The following is an 18,303-nucleotide window of genomic DNA, read 5'->3' on the forward strand; positions in this document are numbered from 1 at the left end:
GGGAAGCCCTGTATGTTTACTTTTGTTGCATATTTTAATGTCCCCGTGAGTCTTAAACCTCTGTGCGGTGTACACGAGGAGGCCTGGTGTGTGCACTTTGGCCCACGGTCTTCCCCGTCGTAATGAAGATGAAATGGCTCTAAGGATGACCTTTCCGTGCCTTTGTCTGGAGCTGGCCCTTCTCTTTAACTAAACACCTTTCCACACACACGTGCTGAACTCTTGAACTCCTCATTCCCTTCCTGAGCTTATTGCCCAAGCTGTAGTTTATCATCCCGTGCCTCCAAAGACTTTGTACTTTCCTACGCTCCACATGGAGATAGAATTTTTCATAACCCTTTACTAGTTATAAATTTGATTGTTAAGGGGCCGGGTTAATCTTCTTTTTCATACCAGCATCTGATTTTCCTCCAGCTCAGGGTGGAAAGTATAAAATATGTCACCTGATATTGGAGGATTGTTTATTTCTGTTCATTTTGTCCCAAATGGTCCCTGAGAGGTGCATTTGAAAACTTAGCTTGTTTCTGTGTTTCTTCTGTTGCAATTTCCTCCATTAGCTGAAATAGACGCGTTGGACAGCAAGCAAAGCCATGTCCTTTCGCTGGGGGGACTGGGCTGGGGCGGAGTGAACAGGTAGAGGAGTGTTGGTAAGGAAGCACTTTGGAGACCACAGAAGCCCCTCGAGACAGGAGTTACCCTTGTGTTGCAAAACATTTAGAGAAATTGTACCCCTTGCATCTCGTGTTTGCCTGTCTCATAGCCCTTTAATTATATGGTGTTGAAATTGTTTCATTTCTCCTCTAGTTTCTCAGTGTATGGCACATAGTAGGTGCTCAATAAATATGTGTTGACCTGAACTGCGGCATTTAGGTTGGTAATTAGGTGCAAAATCACGCAGCTCTCTGACACGAGGACTCATTTCGAAGCCTCAGTGAGCCTCGTTCTACTCCTCGAGGATTTTTGCGAGGTTTAATTGAAATGACTCACAAACACTCAGCGCTCTGCCTCTCTGCTCGGCATGTGGTAGCCACTCTTGTCACAGAACCTATTGTAGCTCAAGAAAGAAAACTCATGGCATTATTTAGGGGGAGAAATTACAGTAGAATTTTAAAGAGTGTATTTCTCTTCCGGTGAGCAGTTCTGCATTGATAAGAAGTGGGCACAGAATAAGTGCAAAATATTTAGCTAATTCCTGTTGACAGAAATAGAACTTCACGTCCAAAGACGTTGTATTTTAGGGTGCACACAGATGCCTTTCGAAAAATTTCTAAACTCTCTTCCACGTCTGGAAAGATTTGCACATGCGATATCTGTACACATTGTACTCTCAGGGGCCCTCTGGGAAATGAAATTTCTGCGCTTCACCAAAGCATGTTTTCCCTCTAAAAAGAGGCAGCTGGTAATTACGAATGCTAATGTTGGGGTGAGGTGCAAGAGATAATCTAACACAGGCGATGACCCCCAGAATGTTTATACTTGATGCTGGAACGTGTTCATTTTCTTTTTCTTGCTGTTAATGCACCTCTATTGAGCAATTTACTCTCTCTTCATAGATAGGATCAGCTCCAATATAAATAACACTACACTTAGATTTAAATACACACATTTCCCAGTTCAGAGTCTTTCTGGTCCCCCCCCCTGCACACTCTCTCTCTCTCTGTCTGTCTGTCTGTCTGTCTGTCTCTCCAAGCCACATAGCAACCTAAGAAGTAGAGTTGACAGTCCTTCTTTTCTGCTTCCACCAATACAAGTACTCTGGCTTCTGATCCGTGGTCGGTGTCTCTCTGAGAGAGTGACATGTTCATATATGTAGATATGTTTGAAGAAAGCAAAACAGTGACAGCAGACAGGGCTAATATCCCGCAGCAGGGAACAATGGAAAAGAGAATCACAAACCCGAAAGTTTTTATATGTCAGTTGTGAAGGGTGATCATTTATTCACAATGTTCACTCTGAGCTTTGGTGCCAGACATTACAGTCGTGTTGCCTGGAACATGGTTCTCCCACATACGTGTAATGTGTGATATTCAAACACGTTTCCTCACTGCAAGTATATTAGTCCTTGGTCATGGGCATAAGTGGTGTCCTTGAAAACCACTGATCTGGGGTAAAAGAAGCAAAGAATTAGTTTTGTTTTTGGCATACGGACAAGACGTCATTTGCCAATTGTTCATTCATGCCGATGTTCACTACCATGTTCCCTGACCATGGAAAGTACCTCCGTTCACATCTGTGTGTAGTGGGTCCTCTTCAGGTTCTGATTATTATTCCCTGCCTGAGCAGTGAGTTTCTGTGGGTTCCTGTGATATCTCACTTATTTCATCCAGTGGAGATGGTTATGAGAATTACGTACCCCACTGTTACACAGTTGATCTCTGTTGGCTGAGTGGGTCGGGGTAGGGGTGGAGTAGATAAAATTGATTTAGACTTTTGAAACACCTTTGAAAATACTCAGAGAACGTAACATAGTTTGAGAACTTCAATATATATATATATATATATATATATATACACATATATATACATGTATGTATTATGTGTGTGTGTGTGTGTGTGTATATATATATATATATTTTTTTTTTTTTTGGTCGTGCCACACGGCCAGTGGGATCTTAGTTCCCTGACCAGGGATCGAACCTGCATCCCCTGCAGTGGAAGCATGGAGTCTTAATCACTGGACCTCCAGGGAAGTCCCAAGAACTTCAATTTATTTCAAGTGTAAAAAGCAATTCACAGCATTGCCTGTACTGTCTAAAATCTGCTTTTGTTATAAACACACACACACACACACACACACACACACACACACACACACACACACACACACACACACACACACACACACACACACAAAGACCCTGCAAGAAACACACCGAGCTACCTACAGTGGCTCTGGTTGGATAGGTGTAATTTAGTTGTTCAAGGATAAGTTAATGAACTTTGTCAGATAGCCATGGATTCAGATTCTGCCCTCCTGACTAATTGGCTGAGAGATGTGACATTGGATACGCAGTTTAGCCTTGGTACCTGTCCAAGCCCTTATCTGCAGAGTCATTGCTGTAATAGTATCTGCCTCCCAGGCTCATATGCAAAATGTACCAGTAAGTGTTATTTATTGCTGTTTCTGCTTTTTCCTCCGTTCCTTTTCTGCATTTTCTCCTTTCATGAATATGTATTTCTTTCGTAATGTGAAAAATAAAAGTAAAGTTTTTTGTTCTGTTTTTAAGAGTCAGCTGAGAACTGGTGGGACTGATTTTCACGGATTTGCATCTTGCTTGAGGCCAGTTAACTGGGAGCCCCTCTAAACGGGTTAGAAGAAGTGTGTGAATCAGGCAGACCCCAGCTATCCACCTGGGTTTAAAAACTTCATGGTTTTTCTAGAAGTAATGCTTCCTAGACCAATCTCCCAATTTCCTTCAGCACTAAATATTTCAGGATGTGAGATGTAGGTGCAAATCACCCACCGCTACACCTCAGGTCCTCCCGTAAGTGATGCTGGCTAGACGATCCTACCCAATGACCTCCTGGTGCCATTTTCCTGAATGTGGACACTTGGGTAAGGGTAGAACTCCCAACTTTGTATGAGGTGATGGACTCTGTGTTCTTCAAGCTGGAAAACGTAAAATATCTTGTCGAGTGTGAAAATCAGGAGAAAAGAGTGACAGTCCAAAGAAGGCAGGAGCGAACACTTCAAGGACTTAGGATAAACCCATGTCTTTGGTTGCGCCTTGAGTTTGGTCCCAGGTTCCCTTATAGTTGAGGCTGGAAGCAAACCACGAATGTCAGGGAATGAAAACTATGACCCTCAAGCCAGTCTGCAAGGGTGAATGTTTTCGCTGGAACTGAACGTCGGTGGGTGCCTACTTCACAGGTCCACACGTGAGGCCTTGGGTAATCCAGCAAGCAAAGTTGGGCTCAATTGCGATTTTATAAAAGACACAGAAATCCATTTCGAAGAGACAATTCTTATATCACCCCACCCAAACTGACATAACCCTGAATCATAATTCAGTGAAAGCATTTCTGTAAGAAGGGAAGATAATAGACTCCAGTGCTTTCATTATCTGTCTTTCTTTCTTAATGCAGGGAAAGTCAAGATGGGATGCTCAGTTACAACCCAAATGAGGGACCTGCGAGTCATCAGAGTCTAATCCCAGAGGCCGTTAGCCCAATCTCTTTCTGTAGCCAGAACCAATAGTGAAATGATAGAAGGATAGAAAAGCAAAATAGCAAACGTGTTTTCTTTCCTGGTACAAAAGTATATGTGTGCTGTGTGTGTGTGCAGATAAGCGTCGTGAATGGGGAAGGGGTGCCATTTAAACACAGGGCACCTTTTTTATTCCTTGCTCACACTATATGCCCGACGTGGTTTGGCAGCGTCCCTGCACACACGGTCACTCAGGGACCCGAGCTGATATCATCTCCATTGTCACCTAGCTGCACCATCTGGCACACGTGGCCTTCTTGTTCACCACTGGACATGGTCATGACAGCACCTCTGTGCTTTGGTTTGGAACGTCACCTGTCACCTCCACTCAACAGCCTGTTGGTCAGAACCAATCACCTGACCTGTGGAAGGTGGGAATGTATAATGTCCCCATGTGCCCTGAAGGAGAAGAAAACCGGATGTGTGTGCACATTCTGAGTCTTTACCCAAACGATGCTCCTTTGGCCTACAGAGAAATGAGTTAAGGGGCTAGCCTGTTGCTTAATACCATCAATCTTGGGAATAGAGAAGAAGACACGCTTTTGTTCAGAACCCCATTATACTAGACCTAGAGGCTTATTTATAACGTATCGAGGGAAATGCCACCAAATGCAGGGAACAGTGAATTTAGGAAACTCACACTGGAAAAGCGTGCGTGAAAAACCACTTTTGAATAAAATTAAGATAAATTTATGAGCGGTAGGCTTACAGTGAGATGACTGAGATTATCTTCCTGATTCGAGGAGGAAAATCACATCCCCTCGTGAGGTGTTTCTTGGTGTGACAGATGCAAACTACCGTGCATTGGTGTGAGGGTGACTCTTCCTTGGTCTCACACATTGTAAGTTCTTATTAAAGTAAAAGAAGCACTTGAACCTGGAATCCACAGGCTTTCAGCAGAGGAATGAGAAGTAAAATATCTTAAAGACATTTTAAGGCAGTACTGTCATCAATTTTATAGTCAAAGGACAGCAGCAGACATCTGGGATAGCAAAAATGCCACTGTTTCAGTCAGGTCTTGGTTCAAGGACATCAAACAGAAAACCTAAATCTGGCTTAAACACATAAGGGCTTATTTTCTCACTTAAAAGAAGTCCATGACTAGGCAGCTAGTTCAGGACTGACTTGATAGTTCTGTTAAGGCATCAAAGATTCCTCCTAATTTTTTCTTCCCCTGTTCTCAGCCATGTGGCTTCCATCCTCAAAAGATTGCCTCTTGATCCAAGATGGCTCCTGGAGCTGCTACATTTAGTTGCATTTCAGTTCCAAGCCGCAGAAAGCAGAAGGGAGGGGGAGGCAGAAGGAGGGATGAGCCTTCCCACTGAGTCAGCTCCCTGTAAGGAGTTTTCCCAGAAGCACAGCTCAACACTCGTATCTCATTGTCCAGGGCTGGGTCTCATGACTACGCCTAGGAGCAAGGGAGGCTGGGAAGTAGTTCTGTTTTGTTTAACTGGGGGCATTACTCCACTGCATCATTAGCCTTCTGGGACTAAGGAAGGGCGGGGAATGAGTATTGTCCCTTCTCTCCTAATGTGCCTCTCACAAGAATCTGCTTGGTGTTGGTGCTGAGGGCTGCCACCCACAGGGCTGCCTACTCCCCTTGAGAACGAACCTCTCCCACACCTGGCACAAGATTCCCAGATATCTATCCCCAGAAGGAGACTGAAAGCAGGGGAAGCTTATCTTTGGAACCTCTGTCCAGACTTTGTATACGGCTCTTCAGTTTTTTGATTCCTCTCAGGAACCTGATGGTGTCTTTTCCAAGTCCTGTGCTATAGTGCCTGCTAGGCTTGCCCTCCTGCCAGTAGCCTACACTCCTAGCTTGGCATGCCTTCCTTCTTTATTCGGGCTATCCCACTGGTCTCAGGTAAGAAGAAACCAGTTAAAATGCAGCCACGTTAAATTAGGATGCCCATTCCCGATACTACTCAGTGGGTATTTTCCACTTAGAAGGTGAGTATTTTGTGTAATTTAAGGTATTGGGGCTAAAGGAGGGGATGTTCTCAAACCCTGAGGGAAAGATGGAGTCATTTTGGCCATAAATAACAGAAAACTCCATTAAAAGTAGTTTGAACGACAACCAGCACGACAAAATGTATTATCTCACATCACAAGAAGTGTGGAGGTCAAGCAGTTTCAGATTTGGTTAATTCAAGGACTTAATCTTCAAGTCCCTAGGTGAACTCTGACTTTCTGCTCTGCTTTCCCCAGCACATTGGTTTATCCTCGTAGGCAGGCTCTCACCTCATGGTCACAAAATGGTTGCCCAAGTCCCCGGAATCACTTGCAGATAACCATGACCAGAGGCAGAAAGAGATAAGAATGTGCCTACCTTGTGCACCATTTAAAGAGGAAATAACCTCTTCCCAGACGCCTCTGCCAATAGAACCCTCCTCATGACACATGGACCAGAATGATATCACATATCTGCCTGTGTCTCAGCAAGAAAAATGAGAGCACCACAACTGTCTCCCACAAGTTAAGACTCCTACTTTGGGCCTGGGAGGGACCTGGACTTTTGTCAGCAGGAGTGAAGGGAGGAATGGTAGCTGTCGAGCAGGCAGCCAGTAACCTCTGCCCCGCTCCGTGGCATCCATGCTGACAACCAGTCCCCTACGCGTGAGAACGAGCCTCCTTTTCAGCGTCAACTCTGAGGGTCATTGCTTGGCCGTTGAAACTTCTAGCCAGCACCTTCCACAGAGGTCTGGACCCTGACATGGAAACTTCTCAGTGGTTGCCAAATCCTGTCCTAAGTACTGTATTGAATGTACCCAATCCCGAAAGGCCTGGAATAGAAAAACCTGGGGCCAAGGACAGTTCCCATTATTAAATCCTCAGTGATAACTGAGGCTTTAAGCCTGTAAGGCCAGACCTTAGCTTTTGTGCTCCCTGGGTTGTGGAGGGAACATCCATCCTGGAAACAGGAACCTGTCAGATGCCTTGGATATACTGACAATACATTGATGAGAATTGAATGCCTGTAAATTGCATAGCTCCCAGGACCAGTAGGTGCCCTGTCTCGCTGCTTATGAATCAAAAACACTGTTTATTTGCATCAAGGACAGTTGATACCTTGATCATCAATAAAGTAGCGTTTCAGCAGCCTGCCATAAATTTCTTGTCAAATTAGAACGCTGTGATGAAAGATAATCTGTACTTAGACTTACATCCCTTAGTTTTAAAACCTCCAGTAGTAAGGCTTGGCGGTTACTACCGTAAGAAAAGCCTCGCAAGCAGAAACCCACGTTTCCTTTCAGAAAAAAAACTGAGGAATTAATTGATTTGCATTTTTTGACCAAGATCTGGCGCAGACTCTTTCCAATGAATAAAAAATTGAGTTTTGAGAGCAAATATTTTAGTAAGGATACAGAGAACTGATACTACTAGCATTCTCTCTGTTTATAATTGTTAAACAGTAGACGTCTTTCAATAAGTGCTAACATTTATTAATTAATAATAAAATCTGACTCAATAATAATGCAGTTGTGGTTATGATGTATTGACAGCACTGTGCTGATCACTTTGGTCCGTTATCTTACTTACTCTTCCCAACAGCCTTACTGAGTAGATATCATGTCCCATTTATAAATGGTTCCTCATTTCCTGATAAGGAAACCGTGGCTGAATTAAGTGACTGCCCAAGCCTGAGAGCTGTGGAGTGGCAGAGCTGTAAGAACACAGAACTGTGTGGCATCAAAGGCATTTTCTAACTCACTGCAGTATACACTGGGTTCAAATGAGATTATTAAAAACGAGATTATTTCTAGAATAAGGCGATGACCTAAATGGAAATTCAGTTTTCGTTCTCATTTTAAGGATTCTCTTGCAAAGAATCATCAGTGTGTGCTGATTTCCAAAAAGGCTGAGCCTCAGCTCCCCAGGACTCGAGAGAGTGGTTTGATTAGGCAGTGACTTCCTTCCCACGGACAGGCCAAGGGGTGCAGTTTACAAGAATCAGGAGAGCTGTCTGGTCTAAATGACAGTCCAGGTCCCAGCACAGGGAGACAGGAATTTCGTTAGCAGGGGTGAAGCGGGGAGTGATGGCTTTTGAGCAGGCAGCCGACAGCCTCTGCCACAGGGGACTACACGGTACCCGTATTAGCAACCAGTCCCCTACATGTGAGAACAAGCCTCCTTCTGATATCAGGTTCCAGAGCATGGTTCTAAGAGGAAGCTGTTACCTGCATGACCACTGTGGCCTTCTGCTTGTGGACTGTCTGCAGATTGTTTCTGATTTCCCCCAGGCATAGTGAGGGTGGAGAGAGCACGGCGATGCCCAGTGGTCCTGGTTGGCCATCGAACAATTCTTGACTCCCAGCTCTGGAACAGGCTCTGTATTAGTGTTGTAGGGCTGCCCGCCACAGACTGGGTGGGTTCAGCAACAGGAATTTGCTTCCTCACAGTTTTAGAGGCTGGAAGTCCAAGATCAAGGTCATGGCAGAGTTGGTTTCTCTTGAGATGTCTCTCCTTAGCTCACAGATGGCGGCCTTCTTTCTGTGTCCTCCCATGGTCATCCTTCTATGCGTTGGACACCTCCCTGGCATATATTCTTCTTATAAGGCCACCAATCCTATTGGAGTAGGGTCCATCCTTAATGACCTCATTTAACCTGAATTACCTCTTTGAAGATAATTTAAATTAAATTATCTTCAAATACAGTCACATTGGGGGTTAGGGCTTTAACATATCAATCTGGGAGGGACACAGTTCAGTCCTTAAACCCTCCATGCTGGGCATGAGGGATCTTAGGTATACAGTGGGTTCAAATGAGATTATTTGAATCTCATTTGAATCAGGTGAATCAGGAAGAAACAGTCCATAGCCTCCATCAGTTTTCAGGAAAGAGTGTCCTTTTTTTTTAAATCCCATAATTAAATAATTGCTGGATGGTTAATGATATGACAAAGGGTGTAAGGTACTAACTAGTGCAGTTTAGAACAGGCCACTCTCACCTTGTTTAGGGGTAGAGAAATCTACCTCGAGGATGAGGTGAGGTTGGAATTAGGCATGAAAAAGGGAAGCAGGCTGTCAGGTGGGAGACAGGCCTGGGACCAGGAGGAAAGCAAGCAGTAGGTGTGATCAGGACTTTAAGGCACTGTCCTGTATCCAGCAAGTTCCAGCAACTGAAAGGCAGCCTGCGTGGCCCACACCTGGAAAATGGGGGCGAGAGATGGTTCAAAAGAATAGTGGATCCATAGTTGCATCACTTTGTTTGTAATCATGTCTCATGCTGTGGGATTGCAGCGAATTTGCTCAAGAAAAGTTTGTGATTCTGTTGCTTACATCCTGTGTGTTGAAACAAGAAATCCTCTAAACTTCTAGGTCCCTAAGACTCAATCATGAACTTACTTTAAAAACATCAGTTCCTGGGCCCCACTCCCCAGAGATTCTGATTCGATGCGTCCAGGATGGGGTCCAGGAATCTGCATGTTAAATAAGCCCTTCTGGTTCTTTTGGTGCAGATGGTCCAGGGAACACGTTTTGAGAAAGTCCGATCTGCTTCAGCAAATGTTACCTAGAAAAGCCTAGAAAAGTTTGGGCATAACCGTTCTTGCAAAGAATTACCAGACCTGTTGGAATATCTACCAGATTCAACCCACGGGGATGGGTGAGTCTAATCTTTATCGAGCCTTTTACATTGGAGACACTATAGTTAGCGTCTTTGTGAATATCAGCCCCTTCCATTTAATACAACAGTCCTGCTAGAGGGGATGCCATAAGGATCCCTGTTTTACAGATGAACAAAGTGAGGAACATAGAGGCTAGATGCATTTCTAAGGTCACACGGCTCATAAGCGACAGGAGGCACCGAGACACCGAGACACCAGGTTGAAACAGCGCTGCGGTGCGTGTGCCCTTGAGGTGTAGCGGCCAGCACTTGGGTAGCAACGTGCTTCCCATACCTCCCTTGCTCACTCATTAGGTGATCCAGAGATTCTTGGGGAGTGGATCTGATTTGAGCCAAGGGTGTGCTGTTGATTCTCTTCAGACCCCTGGCAATGGCCCTTGCCCTCATCTCTAACTTCTCCTTGCCGTATAGTTTATGAATCTTCATTGCCAAAAAAATCCAGATGGCTTGGGAAAATCAATACGGACAACTCAGGACAGAATCGGAATTTTCTAAATGATGAGCCTTCAACCTAGTTTGTATCTCCATCCAGAAGCATGCTTTCCCTACATTTAAAAATAATAATAAAAAAGACTCTATTTAAAAAACTGCTTTGCCCACTCCTTCAAAGCATGTCACGGCTTCTTGGATGCCTCGTATTTTTCACTTTCACTTTCCTGTCAACTTCCCTGTCACCTCTCCAGGAATGGATGGGCCTGTTGACTCTGAATGGGTTTGCCTTTCATGCGGCGCTGCCCCGTCCGCTTGCCACTGAAACGATGCCAGGTCATTCCCATTTATTTAATTAATTTTAGAGATGAACTGATTTTGCCCAATAACGAGAATGCTAATGGGACTTCTTGTAGTGGTTCAGTTCAGGCTTGTTGGTTCTAAAATAAACGCCTTCACTTCGATATTTGCCTTTGAGCTGCAGCCCGTTAAACCCGTCACACCCCGTAACCTCATCAGCATCCCGGCTTAATTGTAAGTTAATGTGTGCCCAGGTTTCGTAAAGCAGATTTTCCCTCCCAACTGCTAAGTTTTGTCCCCCGATCATAGCCCTGTATTGGTGTTTCCAACAGATGGATGGATTGGAGTGATGTAACATACTTTTAAATGTAATAGCTCCTTCGGCACCTTGATGATACACATTTGAAGTGATTTTTTTAGAAGTTAGAATAAAGTGAGAAAAATAAATCTTAGCTCACTGGAGCATAATTATGGCACTGAGATTTGGGGAGGTGTGCTCCGTCTGTAATTGGGAGAGGTTTCCAGAAGTAAGAGGGTGACAGTGGGACTGGTACAGAGTCTAAGGCAGAATTAAAATCTGCATGTTAATAGCTGTCCTGCCAGTCACAAATAGATTCATTCTTCACATCTCGGATGTATAAAGCTTATTTCAAAATAAATTCCGGGGAGCGTTCAACCTGATTGAATCTGCTGTAAGCTCTGTTAACATATTTGTTCGAGTCATTTGCACTCAAAAGCTTTTTCCTTAGAATATCACGTTTTTTATATTATTCATGGTTATGTAATTCCCCCCCTTTAATTCTTCAGGGTTTCCCATTAATTCATGATACGCAGTTCAGAGAAATTTGGATCCACCATTCATCACACTCTCTGGACTTGGGTGTGTCTCCTTTCTGTCCATCTCTTAAATCAGTCACTTGGCAACGGCAGGACATGGGGCCTCTCTTTGATCGAAGAGCACTCGTTAGGAGATTAGGCGGCTAATCTGTAAACCAGCTAATGGAAATCATTCTGGGCAAGGAAATAAAACTGAACAACATTAGCAAAATCACTACATATTATAGGAATCAAGTACATTCTAAACGGCTTCATCCTACAGTCTGGATACCAAGCCTAGGGGTAAAATGAACTTCTCAGATGATGTGCGTTACCGAAATACCTGTAACATATACGTGTAACCTGTGTCATGCAGGACACTTATCTGAGGTGGGGACTCTTTAAAGCATTTTTCATTTGACCAGGCAAAGGAAACAAGGGCACAGTGGATTGGAAAAAAGGAAAAATGAAGGAAGGAAGAAGAATTTTTTCCCTCACAATCAAGGCAAATACCCATGTTGAAACCACCTGACACTACATAATAAATACAGGTCGTTGAATTGAGTTACCTGGTACAGATCTTATTTTTTCTTATTTCAGAAATAATGCTTGTGAACTCTTTAAGAGTTCTTTGACTTTCTCTTGTACCCTGAACCCAAATTAATAATTCATTAGTATTCTCATTAAAATGTCCTTATTTGGTCATTCCATTTATAGTCAAAGGATGACAAAGCAGATCCAAGGATTTGAGGATCACATAAACGAATTTTTGGTCTAGAACAGAGTCTGCAGACTTTGTCTGTAAAGGGCCAGACAGTAAATATTTTTGGCTTTGCGGCCCATATGGCATCCATCACAACTACCAAATTGTGATGTGTCATGAAAACAGCCTTAGATAATATGTAGACAAATGGATATGGCTGTGTGCCAATAAAACTTTATTTACAAAAACAAGCAATGGGCTGGATTTGGCCTGTGGGCTGATGTTTGCTGGCATCTGGAGCACATACTTCGGGATATATAATTTCAGAATTTTTTTTTCATGATCTAAGAACACATTTTCAACTGTGGATAAGTGCCCATCTTTTGAATTTTTATTTCTTCCTGACATAACTAGAAGCCCTTGCTTTGGAATTTCTTGTTAACCCTGGAACTTCTCATCAAATACCTTACTCCCTGGATCTGTGGGGAACGGCAGCAGAGCTGAAATGGTTGGATTTGGGAGTAGGGGCCAGCTTGGAGATGATACTTTTCATACTTGGGCAACTTGGGAAAAAGAATTTGGAATGAGAATTTGCAACACAAAGGCTAAGGGCTGACATCATTTTTTTTTTTTTTTTTAAGAAATAAGAGAAAAAGGAATAGGGGAGATGATTTACCTTCTCACTTGGCTGGAGGCTGAGGGTCAATTGATGAATCTGTTATTAGGATGTGTTACAAAGCCTTTTGAGGGCAGATGTTGGGTAGTTAGGATTCTGCATCGTAGGCAATATATTGCATGCTACAGATACTAAGGAATCATACTCTTGGTTTTGGAAGAAACCTAAGGAAAACAATTCTCCCAGACTTTTTCCTGGGTGTTACTTATGTGGCTTGTCTTCTAAACACCTTTGTATCAGTGCCTGAATTTTCTCAGCAGAAGGGGGCTAGTGGTCATTTGAACTCATGTTTATTTATATTTCCTTAAAATGTTAACCATAAAATTGACCCAGGGTAGTAATGAAATGGGAGAGCACCTCCCTGCCGTCTTGGAGACAGGGACATCCATCATATCGTTGCAAGTGCTGGAATATGGTCCAGGGAGGCAGGGCTTAGGCGGTCTGCTCCTGTCACTCTTTCAAAGGAAAGGAATATCCTAGAGTTAGATGACTGTGCCTGGTAGCTCTTTGCTCCTGGCACCTCTGCCCTGAATGGTGAATGCCAAAAGCAGGGGGCGGGCACTTGCAGCCCCTGTTCCTCGTTCCTCGGATCCCGACAGGTTGAGAAGCGCTTAGTGCCCCAGCGTCCCGTGAAGCATCCCTGAAAGAGCAGCTCTGTCATCGTCCATCAGCTTTGTTTTTCTTCCGCCGAGATGGACCGTCATGATTGCCCTTCCGTTTTACGGTCGAGATAAAAATAAACAGAAACCACTTTCACCTTTTCCCGTTCCTGGGTTAAGTGCCCAAGCAAGTGTTGTTTCAGTCATGTGGCTTCCAATCAGCAAAACCACCCGCTTTTACACGTGACAGCAAACGCAGGGAGATTTTGAGAACTGAATGGGAGAGGGCCCTGGGCTGTCTGTGTTAACCGGCTCTTAGTAGGGGGCCTAGCCATCCTTGGCTTCCTAACACGTTTACTTCCTTACATGTTCCCTGGGGCCTCCTCTGGGAGGAAAGTGATAGATCACTGGTGGGGTGACCCAAAGACCAAGACACTCCTTACACGGACCCAACATTTCACATGTAAATGTGACCTCCAGTTAAAGCTGGATTTGCTTAACCCTGTTCCCCCCAAGCAGATTAGACTGTAATACTATTCTGGTGAAGCCACATCTCACCCTGTAAACTGTCGTCTGATTTATACAAAGCCATCTGCTTGCATATGGGGTGTTGTATTTGGGATCCAGGAGGAGAGAAGGCACATCTGCACCCTCCATAGCGTCTGAATCTTAATGAATGAAAGCACCGCGAGTGATTTAAAAGGGACTAGTAGGGTTCTATTTATAGCTTGATACCATTTTATAATCCAGTTCCACCTCGGGTGTTTACTGTCAGTCATGCAAGGAAATTAACTTCTCTGCTCATTTCCTGAGTAAGGTGGCCCTGGTCAGAGAAGCAGCTGGAAGGGTCTGGGAGCCCACTGGATGCTGAGCGTTGGACGGGAGGTCAAGTTCTGCCATTAGGAGCTCCTGTGCACCCAGCATCCACGTGTATCTTTAATGGGCATATCTCCACCCAAAGTAGAAGAGGGTTTCTTTTACAGCTCTGTTAGTTTTCTCTTCAAAGAGAAAAGCAGGTTTTAAGTTAATTATAATTCATTCTTTGTTCCTTCTTCAATCATTTTCCTTTCTTTTCTCCCTCCCTCCCTCCCTCCCCCCTCCCTCCACCCTTCTGTTCTTCTTTCCTCCCTTCTTTTCTTCCTGTTTTAATAGGTTTTATTACTGCCTAGATATTGAGATCAGGAGATAACTGCCATCAGCAAGGTGGTTTGTTATACTCACAGATCTCAAGAGAGAGGGCACAGGCCTTGCCATAGGGGGTGCACGGGGAGGCACCCGCTTGGTCAGAAGGCAGAGGGCCAGGGTCTGGGCGGGGAGGGCAGGAGCCTTTACTGTGGTGTCTGTAAGAAGGAGAGGCAGGGCAAGAAGGCTTGGGATTGAGTGGTCCGAATAACTTCCACAGGCTCTGGGCTATAGGGGCTGCCCCTAGGTGTCTGGCACCTGGCTGTGGAGTGATGGGGTGGGAGGGTGTGGGGTGTGAGAGCCTAGAGCTGGAGGCATTGGGGGTGTGGGGTCTGGAGGGGCTAGTTTGCATTTGAAAGGGGTGCTCCTGCATGGGCTGTTTCCCATCTGGTCTGTCTCAGAATTGACTAGCCCTGGGAGGGGTCTGCCTTTGGGCCAACAGTCTTCCGGACTGTCTTGTTTGCTTTTTAAATTATGACCTTGAATGGCAGTTCTCCATTCAGTGCACATGGATTTGATTATTCAACTCTCTTCTCTGTATTTGAGTCACTCTCAGAAGTGACTCCTGGATTTGATGGCTCCCAGAAGCCCCCAGCCCCAGCCCATGACCCTGAATAGTGGCCCCGTGCTTTCTGATGATGGAGGTGAGACCTGTGGCAGGAGAGGATCCATGCTTTTCACAGAAGGTGTGATCCTTACCCAGGCATTCAGCCTGCTGCACAGGCAGCCTCCTCTCTCAAGAAGCACTGACGAAGAAGAAACACCCAGTGGGGCCTGGCTGGCAACTTGAGACTCCCTTGCCATTTGAGTTTCAGTGGCTTTTACCATCCGTGCATCCATCCGTCCATCTTTCCTCCCTCCCTCCCTCCCTCCCTCCCTCCCTCCCTCCCTCCCTCCCTCCCTCCCTTCCTTCCTTCCTTCCTCCCTTCCTCCCTTCCTCCTTCCCTCCCTCCCTCCTTCCCTTTTTAATAATTTTTAATTAAAAGTATAGTCAATGCTATGAATTTGCAAAACAGGAAAAAAAATCCCTCTGGCCTCTTATAATCCTCCAGAGACATGCATATTTTTCAGTTTAAGTATACTCTCCTGATCTGTCTGGGGGAAAGGAGCGTTTTAAAGCGAATCTAAAAGAAAGGAAAGGCATTCCTTTTTATTCTTGTACCCATTATTTCAAAAAATTTTCCCTTTAATATTGTACATTTGGCACAGGTATTGTTGAATATTGTGAGACATACAGAAATGGGGACCTTGTGACTCTGGGCAAATTACTTTCTCTGCAGCCTCAGCTTACTCATCTGAAAAATGGGGATAATAGCATTGACTCCGTCTCAGGGCTTGCAGGAGTATTATCTCAAGATGATATGTAAGAGGGGCCGTTACACACTTTACCCTAAAGGGAGGTCACTTGTTACTATTAGTATTGTCATTCGCTGCACTCCTGAAGGGCCTTTATTCCTCACCTGAACAAGGCGGAATGGGGACTCTTGGTTCCCAGGAATAGGAAAAAAGCCTCCCAATTCCAAGGGCTTCAGGTTTGCAGTGACTTTACTAGATACCAGAGAGAAGCCTCCTGTTTTGACTCGGCCCACAGATACAGCGCGGGCGAAAGACTCATCCGAGCATTAGCCAAGGAGAAAATGAGAATGCCAGCTTACATAAATGTTATCCCAATCTCTGCAGAATCGTGATGTGTCCGATTTTTTAAACTGTCGCCTGCAGCGTATTTATTATTCAGCGATAATAATAAATCGCAGCTTATGAAATCCGGGGACTCGAGTGTCATGAAGGGAAGAAGGAAAGTGCAAGGGGAAGAGCTGGGAGAGACACAGGTCCAGCCAGACCCAGGCTATTAATCATCGCCCTCCATTATTTCCTGAAGATTCATTCATTGTTCCATGGGTACCTAGAGGGTCAATTAGAGACCACAGACAGGCTTTTCCAAAGACACAGGAGGGTCAATTAGGCCCTCCTTATAATTTTCTGCTTTAACAGCAGATGCCAGCGCATCGCGCATCAGATGCAGGGGAGTTTGGAAATAAACTTCCCTCCTCCTCTTTTAAAAAGAAAGAAAGAAAAAATGGAACAAAAGGAGAAATGGAGGCGCTGGCCTGTGGTAACATATGGCTGGCTGTCAGGCTGTGGCTCAGGCGAGACAGAGGGGATCTGATCCCGAGACTTGTGGAGGCAGCGTTCTTGTGGGGTCAGGGCACCAGGAACGGCCAGGGGATTTCTGTGACGGAGCGGTCTGTTCCCATATCCGCAGTGATTCATTCATCTTGGGCCCAATCTGAACTGCGCTGGCATGAGGGCACAATCAGAAAGTATCTGCAAGCGAAAGGGTACCTGAGATCAGTTGAAGTAGATGTCTTACAGGCACGTGGGTCGGGGCGCTCACCACTGGCCCCTGTGAGCCGGTGTCAATGTTTAGGAAGGAATTGAAGTAAGTATTAAAACATGTAAGTATGCTTTTGCGTGACACCGATTTCTATGTGTTTTCCCAGGGAGCGGAAACAAAGTCTGAAACATATTAGAATAAAATCAAAAGAGGAAGGGAATTGTCATGAGGGAGGGGCAGGGAGGGAAATGTGGAAGGAAGGCTGGGATGATTCCACGTACCATTTCTCCTCCTTTTTTGAAGCGGGCTATTAGATTTTTTTTTTTTTTTTTTTTGCGGTACACGGGCCTCTCACTGCTGTGGCCTCTCCCGTTGCGGAGCACAGGCTCCGGATGCGCAGGCTCAGCAGCCATGGCTCACGGGCCCAGCCGCGCCGCAGCATGCAGGATCTTCCCGGATGGGGGCACGAACCTGCGTCCCTGCATCGGCAGGCAGACTCTCAACCACTGCGCCACCAGGGAAGCCCCCAGGCTGTTAGATTTTGATTCTGCCCATTTGCGAACACCTAGTCTTGTTAACAGAATGATGGACAAATTATTATCCTTTCTTTTGCTATTGAAATATAATTGCTGTACAATATTATGTAAGTTACAGGTGTACAGTATAGTGATTCACAGTTTTAAAGGTTATCCTCCACTTATAATTATTATAAAATTTGGCTGTGTTTCCCATGTTGTACAATATATCATTGTAGCTTAGTTTATACCTAATAGTTTATACCTCTTATTCCCCCCACCCACTGCTCCTACCCCCTCCCCTCTCCCCACTGATAACTACTAGTTGGTTCTTGATACCTGTGAGCCTGTCTTTCTTGTTACATTCACAGCTTGTGGTATTTTGTAGGTTCCACATATAAGCGATATCATACAATATTTGTCTTTGACTTATTTTCAGAGTTGTTTTTATTTCTGTACCTTGAGATGGTAGATGGTAGATCCTTATCCGCCATCACTTAGAGATCTGGAAGCAAAAGAGAAATACTTATGATATGCAAAAACCCATTCCAACTTCAGTGAGTTTTTTTTTCTGGAATCTCAGTCATACTCCTGAGCTCCAAACTGTCAAATGTATTTGGTGACGCCTGCCGAGCACCGGCCGTGCGCAGGCACTTCTGGGTGTCGGGGTCCAGCAGGGAACGAGGAGAGCACAGCCCTTTGCCCCTCAGTCCTGAGGCGCTGGAACCCTGAGCCGCTGGGGCCTCTTTCACTTCCAGGCCACGTGTCCTGCCTGATTTTCAAAAAAAGAGAATGGGATTGAAGCTGGAAAGGGTGAACTGTATGTCTTGGAGCCTTTGGTAAAACCCCTGAAAACGGTCCCATTTTATCATTTCCTCAGAAGGGGGACATGGGTGTGCGCCCCTCTAGGGC

General features: G+C 44.9%; 1 protein-coding gene across 5 annotated transcripts in view; it reads left to right on the forward strand.

The window, feature by feature from the left end:
* The window catches only part of WWOX (WW domain containing oxidoreductase), a 982,828-nt gene that overhangs the window by 379,828 nt on the left and 584,697 nt on the right, over nucleotides 1–18,303 (forward strand). For 2 of the 5 annotated variants that reach the window (XM_089902460.1, XM_089902458.1), the window contains one exon: nucleotides 1–15,418. This exon is cut by the window's left edge and continues 182 nt beyond it. The exons of the other annotated variants lie outside the window; for them this stretch is intronic. In XM_089902460.1, the coding sequence (XP_089758586.1) occupies nucleotides 1–49 (49 nt within the window). In that variant the 3' untranslated portion in view covers nucleotides 50–15,418. Of the gene's footprint in view, nucleotides 15,419–18,303 lie in introns of those variants that run through there. 5 annotated transcript variants of the gene reach the window in all.

Source organism: Delphinapterus leucas, chromosome 20 (assembly GCF_059928025.1).
Source record: "Delphinapterus leucas isolate spDelLeu-1000000601 "Yukka" chromosome 20, BTC_Dleu_Yukka2, whole genome shotgun sequence".
Classification (NCBI taxonomy): domain Eukaryota; kingdom Metazoa; phylum Chordata; class Mammalia; order Artiodactyla; family Monodontidae; genus Delphinapterus; species Delphinapterus leucas.